Below are 8,411 nucleotides of genomic sequence, written 5' to 3'. Positions count from 1 at the left end.
TTGCCAACGAAGTTATGGATGTTGCTCAGGCGTTAGAGTAATTAGCAAATCATTGGCAACGATCACATGCCCTAACAAACTTGAAAGCATCTTTTTTCATGGTTGGCCAATAATATCCCTGTCGAAGGGCTTTTAATACCAACGAACCACCCTCCGAGTGTTGCCATAGATACCTTCATGTATCTCTCTAAGAATATAATTTCCTTATTCCAGATCCACACATTGTAAAAGCGGCTGATTAAATCCTCTCTTATTTAACACCCCATCACACCAAATGTACTTCACAGCCTGATAACGAAGGCGTCGAGCCTGTAGCTTGTCTTACGGCAAAGTCCCTGTGCAAATATAGTTGTGAATAGGGGTCATCCAAGTTTCCAGCGGGACCTCTTGCATCTGAAACACACTCATCTCTGAATACTTGGAATTTCTTGAATTCCCAAGGGAACTTGTCCTAGAAACACGTTGTCCATCTGGGAGCCCATTTTTGCCAAGGCATCCGCATTGTCATTCTCTTCTCTTGGCACGCCTTTCAGCTTGGCACTTCTAAATTTTTGGAGTAAACGCTGCACACATCTCATGTATAACTCAGTTCGAGGGCCTCGGGCATGGAACCATCCATTAACTTGATTTACTACCAACTCTGAGTCGCTCCGAGCTATCAAATTTACAACTCCCACCTCTAAGGCTATCTTCAGACCATTAATCAGGGCTTCATATTCGTTGTCATTGTTGGTGACATAAAACTTGAAGTGAATGGCACTCATCAAGTGATGTCCTTCCAGGCTAACCAAAATAATCTCGGCCCTTGATCCGTTATTATTCACAGCCCCATCAACATGTAGAATCCTCCAAGGGTGTGGGAACTCTTCTCTCACTTGGTCGAGGACATCCCCCTGTGAGGAAGGTTCTACCAACACTATAGCCTTCTCATCCACTTCGAAATCAAACTCGAGTATGAAATTTGCCAATGCATGCCCCTTAATTGTTGTACGAGGGAAATATTCTAGATCGAATTGTCCCAATTCTACCTCCCATTTTAGCATTTTTCCTGATGACTCTAGCTTATGCAAGATGTGCCTTAGAGGATACGCGGTGCGGAATTCTATTCGATGAGCTTGAAAGTATGGTCTTAGCTTTCGTGCTGCAAGGATGAGGGCGTATACCAATTTTTCCATGCTAGTGTATCTAGTCTCTGCATCTAATAATCTCTTACTCACATAGTACACTGGAGCCTGTTGTCCCCTTTCTCTCTTACCAAAGCTGCACTGATGGAGTATTCCGAGACTGCCAAGTAGAGAATCAATGTCTCCCCATCTTCTGGCTTTGCCAACATGGGAGGATTCCCCAACTGCTCTTTAATTTTCTGAAAAGCTTCCTCACAGTTCGAGGTACATACAAAATCCTTTCCCATGCCTTTAATTGCCTTAAAAAATTTCTTGCATCTATCTGAAAATTTTGAAACAAATCGATTTAATGCTGCAATTCTTCCCGTCAAACTTTGCAAATGCTTAACTCTAGTGGGAGATTTCATATCTAGCAGAGCTTTGATTTTTGCCGGTTTTCCTCGATTCCTCGGTGGTTTACCATGAACCCCAGGAATTTCCTGACTCCACATCAAATACACATTTATGATGATTCAACTTCATTCTATACCTTCTTAGAAATGTGGAACATTTCAGCCAAATCCACTATATGATCTTTCGCTCTCTTAGGATTCACAAACACAACGTCCACATACACTTCCATTATCTTCCTGATCGGCCTCTTAAACATCTTGTTTACAAGCCTTTGATAAGTTACCCCAGAATTGATTAAGCCAAATGGCATCCTGATGTAGCAATAGGGACCTCTGTCAGTGATGAAAGAAGTGTGCTCTTGGTCAGATTCATACATGGGAATTTGATTATAACCAGAGTATGCATCCATGAAACTCAGCAAAGCATGTCCTACCATAGCATCAACCAACTGATCATTTTTTGGAAAATGGAAGCTGTCCTTTGGGAAAGCCTTGTTTAGATCTATGAAGTCCACACAAGTCCTCCACTTCCCATTAGGCTTTTTCACTAACAGCGGATTTGCCAACCATTCTGGGTAAAAAGATTCTCTGATTAACCCGACGTCCAAGAGTCTATCCACTTCCTCGGCCAAGGCTACAGCCCTTTCTCCATTTACAGCCCTGCGCTTTTGTCGAATCCCTTTGTGTTTGGGATCGATATTCAATCAATGTCACATGACTTTCAGATCAATTCCGACCATATCTGAGTGGCTCCAAGCAAACACATCAAGATTTTTCTAGAGAAATTTTGAAAGTCCTTCCTTCAGCATCAAACTTAATTGAGATCCAATCCTCAGAACTTTTCTTGGATCCTCCTTGTCGATTCGAATTTCAATCGTATCTTCAGCCGACCCCATTTTCTCTGTAGTCATCAGTATCCGTGGATCCAACTCGAGCTGATTATAATCCTCATCACTTTGTTTAGAAGGCGCATCCTCTGAAGGAGGAGCTTCAACTTCCTTTCTGGGAGAAGGCACACCCTACATAAGAGGGGAATCAACTTCTTTTGGATTTTGGACATGAGAAGGCGCGCCCTGAGGCTCAGGGGCATCAACTTCTCCTGAGTTGCTTGGTTGTAAGGGCGCGCCCTTAGTAAGAGGGGCATCTACCTTATGTACAGTTTGCTCGAAGCTCTACAAGACATTAATTCTCCCTTCGAGCCTCTCCCCGTTGAAGTTTCCTTGGATTATGTGGTCACTCGGGGGATCTTCTTCTTCCAACATTTCTACCTTGAGAGTGTCTTCCAAAAACAACGTTGCAGGAGGCAACTTGGCAGAGTACTCAGCTTCTTGTTCAACATAGTAATGGACATGGATTTCTTCGATCGGTTGCTCGATGCTTCCTTTTAACTCATCATCTGAGGCATCTCCGACTTGGACATCTTTTCTCCTAAAACCCCTCATTACCTGTCGGTAGCCTTTCCGGGAGTCATATTGAGAGCCTTTTATGTTGTCTACCTCATTCGGGGTTGGAAATTTATTGTGATATGATGGATCAAAGTGATGACCCTCATTTTCCTGAGAAAAGGTTGTCCTAGAAACACATTTTGGGATGAATCCTGATTTAGGACCTTAAACTCAAGCATCTTTGTTACAGACAGTGGGCTTTCTCCCAAGGTGCATGATAATCGAATTAATCCCATGACTCTAACTCCTTCACCAGCTAAACCATATACCCAAGAATCCTTTCCTGACATATCTCGATCAGGCAAACCCATCTTTTTATAGGTGTTGTAGTAAAGGATGTTTGTCGAGCTCTCGTTGTCCACAAAGGCTTTCTGGCATTTTTAGTCCCAATCTGGAGAGAAATGACTAGAGCGTCATTATGAGGGTGATGTACCCACCTAGCATCCGCTTCTCTGAAGGTGATATCTATGGATTCTCCCTTGAACACTTTAGGTGGCCGAGTCTCCACCCTGTGGATGTCAGTCAAAGATCTAAACCGGGATTCCCTTGCGTATATTTCCAAGGCTCTGTTACTGCATTCCATCCCAGGATCTATTCCGTATATTGCTCGGATGCTGCCATCCTTGACAAACTTGCTTTCTTTCAGAGTTTCGTTGTTAGATCCCCGAGGGGTACGACCTTCTTCCTCCTTCGCTTTGTCAAGACCACTTTTATGCCTCCTTACTTCCTTCACCACCCACTCACCAAGATAACCTTCCTTAATTAGAGTCTCGATTTAATCTTTTAGCTCTCGACACTCATGGATGTTGTGTCCGGATGACTCATGGAATTCACAGTACTTCTTCTTATCTCTGCTTTTCCAAGACGACAGAGCTTCGGGCTTCCTAAAAAGTCCTATGTTCGTGTTCACTTCGAAGATATGCTCAATCGATGCATCCAAAGGGGTTTATCCGCTAGGTCTATTGTCATAGCTTGAGGGAGGGATCCATTCCCTCCTTATAGTTGCGGCGTTCACACGATTCGGGCTTCAACTACTTCTTCGATATCTTGGGCTCAGAGATATGTCTCTCTTTCTTGCTCTGCCCCTCTGGCTCGTTTGTAAAGTCGGTTGGACCTCTGCCAAAGATTGTTCTATGTTCTTGAATGATTCTGCCAAAGCAAAGACATCTGCCAGAGTATCCGGATCTTTCCCCTACAAATGTTTTCAGAAATCTGAGCTAACCCTTAGCCCTGCTATCAAAAAACTTTTCAAAGCTTCGTCCGAAGCACCACTTACACTGGTAGACTCAGCGTTGAACCATTTAAAGTAAGATTTCAAGCTTTCGTTCTCTTTTTGTTTGACATTAGCCAGAGTAGTGACGGGCGGAGCGTAACTCACAGCTGCTTGGAACTTGGTCAAGAACAAGGTTTTCATCTGGTCCCAGGAAGTGATTACCCCTGGTCCAAGCTTTTGAAACCATTGTTGAGCGCTTTCCCTGAAACTTTCCGCCAAGAGTCGGCATCGGGCCAAGTCGGGAACTTGATACACGTCCATCTCTATATTGAATCGACCCAAGAATTCCACAGGATCTGAACTTCCATGGAACTGGAGATCGCTAGTTGTGTTACGATATCCGGCTGGTAACTGGGCCTCTCTTATAGCCGCAGAGAATGACGAAGGAATTTCGGCCGTTGTCGTTACCCTTCCTTCCAAGTGATTGAGCAGCTTCTTCAGATCATCCACATTAAAGGTTCCCATACCGGGGAAAGTCTACATATTGGGTTGTGGATCATGAGGTTGAGGTGGAGGTGGCACAACCTAATTTCCACCCGGAGGAGCCTGCTGTTGATTAGTATTTTGGACATCAGTTTGTCCTCCTCCAGGTATCACTACTATCTCTTGGTTTCACCCTTGATCTCCTTCTGGATTTTCTCCTTGACCTCGGTCGCGGCCTTGAAGCGTCTCGCGATCATAATTCTGGATATCCCTATGACCGTCATCCCCTGCATAGTTATCTCTTTCAGCTTGGTCATATGTGCGAGTATCCCTATAACCACGATAGTTGTCGCGACGATATCTGTTCAAGTATTTACCTCGGCCTCCGCCCCTTCCCCTCCACTGGGGTCTTCTCCAACGGTCACTTTCATATCCTCGACCATACCGGTCCATCGATCCACGAGGAGGAGCTCTCTCATGGTCGCGGTGCCGCTCCTGATTCTCAATGGGATTCAGGGGCACACGCATTGAACCACGGGGCATCACATCTCCGCGATCGGCATCTCTCTGCCATTCCAAAAGTAATATCCTTATATCATCATCTTCCAACCGGATCCCCAAGCGATCCTTCAAAGCAACGAAACCTCGTTGTTCATTTGCTGGAATAGATTCCGCCTGCCGACGTTCCTCCAGAGTTCACCCGGATCGGTGCGGTGAGTGATTACTCGGTTATCTGTCCGCGGCGCCTCTCGGCCATCAGTATCTTCATCAACAAGGTCAACGATCGGACCAGTATCATTGAAGTAATTCAGGCGTCGCGGCATTATTGCCACATGCTCGCCTCTGGATTGGCACCGGAGCATCAGTCATGGGAGCTTTCCCAGATGCATGAGCAGAGCGGTTATGGCGAAGACCTCTCCTTATCTTACGTCGCTCCACCGTACTCAACCTCGAGTCGAAACTGTTTAGGGCATCGCCCATGCGATAGAGCTGCTCCAACAAATCTGCATTTCTAATCAGGACTATGGTTGGCCACCGACATTCGGGGAGGGACAATTCACTGAAGTAGGAACGTAAGGTTCATCATAGCCCTGCTCAGATCATTCTTCAGAGCTTTATCCATCATAAGAACTTCCATCATGATATCGAGACATCTTTCCTCCTAGATGCAGATCTTGATTAACCCCTCATTCTAGTGCCAATTTGTTTATGGAGAAATTTGGTAGCAACAAAGTCCGAGGTTCGTAGCCGGAAACAAGATTTATGACGGTGGTTCTTCGTCGGAAAACGTGAACATTAATCGTCGGATTTTATGAACAGTGTTTGGTGGTGGTGGTTATTGGTGGCTGAGATTGCTTAGAGTTAGTGGTGGCTCCTTTGCACTCTCGCTTTTAACCCCTTACAATTTGCCTACGTATCCCTATTTATAGGGAATCAAGCCATCGTAGTTCTTAGGAACAAGAAACCTAATGGGATTAGATCTCTTGTCCCGAGGCCCAGTAGGAAACCTATTGGAAACCGTCTTCTACTAGCTTTAGGAATGTCCGCCGGTGAGGCCCAACCACAAAGGCTCAAGGCTCGTCCGCGGTTTCGAGACTTCACGGATAAGGCATCTCCCTGGCCAAGGATAACCCTCCTCTACCAGCTGTTTCTCTAATCCGTGGACACATGTATAACCGTGGTTCACCCCAAATGTTGGACACATCCTTGTCCCCCGGATAAGAAGCCTCTATCAGATTGCAGGACAAGTGATCCCAAGCTTTTGGGTGCAAAGTGCAGGATATTCCGAAGTCTCCCAACGAGGACACTCGTTGACTACAGAGACAGAACTCCCAAAACACACACCAGAATTTACCCCACATACTCAATGAGGACACTCATTGACTAAGGAGGAGGCCTTCCGTCCAGGCATAACCCTGGAGGTCTCTGACCACGGACACCACCTTCCTGTGGTTGCATTACAGGAAGAAATTCTTCAATAGAGTACCTGTAGCAAATACGTTACTAATAATAATCTCCATCTTTTTTGAAACATCCAAAGAACCTGTCCAAATAACCATGCTGAAATCTCTATGCAAGCTATCTTTCCTACTTAGGGCGCACCCTAATATCTTGCACATGTGAAGGACTTATTCATAGAAATCACTTAAAGTTTTCTTCTTAACAACAGGGCGCGCCTCCTTCTTCCTATGAGGGCGCGCCTTCAATATTCACATAATGCATTCAACCAATCATCCTTCAACCAACTATTACACAGGGCGCACTATTCCCTTGACAGAAAGGAAACTCTCCTTGTCTTCTCCTTATTTTTAGGCGTACATATCTCAACTTTGACCACTCTATCTGATTTTGACCTGAATAATGTTTAAATCAATTTTTGGGCAAAACAAATATTAATCGAGAATTTATAATAATAAAAAAAGTTAAATTAGACATTACACCTATTAAGAATGCGTATTATATATCGGAACACCCCACCCGCTATGCGTAATCCGTTTAAATAATATTAATTTTTTAAAACCTTACTACTCCCACAAATGCTTAATCTTTTAAAAAAAAATTAAAAAATATATTTAACATTACTTTACTAAGGAATGCGTATTCCTTTTTACTACACTCTAATATGTGTGTTGCGGTTTTGAATATATGGCAATACCCTCATACCTTATGTGTAACTAGCGGTAAAAAATTTAAAAATATAAATAGAAAACAAATATATCACTTGAGAATGTGTATTCAGTTTTATCCCTGTATCAAATACTTATTCGATCGGCTAAAGATGACCATCAAATCGATTATTTTTGTTAAATTTCCGCCAAAAACCGATCGTACATGTCCTTCACCCATTTTTTAATTCTACGGCTCAACTCTTCCGAGCCTCATATAGCATCCATACATCCTTGCGTAGTGCCATATTTTTCGTATTTTCTGACTCAATTAACTATAAGCGAAATATCTTTCTTGGTTGCTTCACATAATTGACTATTAGTAGTCATTTCCTTATAAACACATACCCACAATTTTTTATATGATTTTAGCCTTCTCATGTAATAACGATGGATGTTTGTATATAAAGCCACACACGAATAAAGTCGAGCCGAGTTTTATTTGAATTGAGTTTAATTTTTTAAAAAAATAAATCGAGCTGAACCGATTTTAATAATTGAACCGAATTTTTTGTTCAAACCCGACTAGTTTATAACCAAATCGAACCCGAGCCGAACACAACCGAACTGAGCCGAACTCGAGCCGAGTCGAGTTGTCCACTTATAATTTACATATATTTTTCAATCAACTAACCATAAAGTAATAGTTTATAGTTTGATAAGTTGTATCGAGATCAAATACCATCCTTATCTTACAATTATATAATCGCACACTCAACTACAGTTGTTTGTTAATCTATATGATTTTATTTTTCGCGACAAGTTTAAAAAAATATTCAATTTTATTTTACATTATTGAGAAATTCGTAATTTTGAAAATAATATATTACTTTTTAAACTGTCAATGTCAAAATTTTATTATGATTTGATATGTTACTTAAATTTGGTTTATGCAAATTACAAGTTATTTAATAGTATTTATGAAAATATGAATAATTGGAGATGAATATATAACGATAACAATATAGTTTCGTTACGAAAAAACTAGGTGTTAAATTTATAAAAATAAAAAAAATTATGAAATAAAATAATTATTAATAAATGATGAAAAATGTTATATTAAAAATATTTAAGTAATTAGTAATACT

At 42.1% G+C, this 8,411-nt stretch overlaps 1 protein-coding gene across 1 annotated transcript; it reads right to left on the bottom strand.

Annotated features, from left to right (window-relative positions):
• Positions 1–404: 404 nt before the first annotated feature.
• LOC141679464 (uncharacterized) lies at positions 405–1,175 on the bottom strand. The gene has a single exon (XM_074485961.1). The coding sequence runs from the start codon at positions 1,173–1,175 to the stop codon at positions 405–407; it is 771 nt and encodes a 256-aa protein (XP_074342062.1).
• Between the last annotated feature and the right edge of the window lie 7,236 nt (positions 1,176–8,411).

Source organism: Apium graveolens, chromosome 8 (genome assembly GCF_009905375.1).
Source record: "Apium graveolens cultivar Ventura chromosome 8, ASM990537v1, whole genome shotgun sequence".
NCBI lineage: Eukaryota > Viridiplantae > Streptophyta > Magnoliopsida > Apiales > Apiaceae > Apium > Apium graveolens.
This window is presented reverse-complemented; position numbering and strand designations above follow the sequence as displayed.

Excerpts from the sequence above, each read along its gene's own strand:
- LOC141679464 (XM_074485961.1), bottom strand. The coding sequence starts at position 1,175 with ATGGAAAAATTGGTATACGCCCTCATCCTTGCAGCACGAAAGCTAAGA.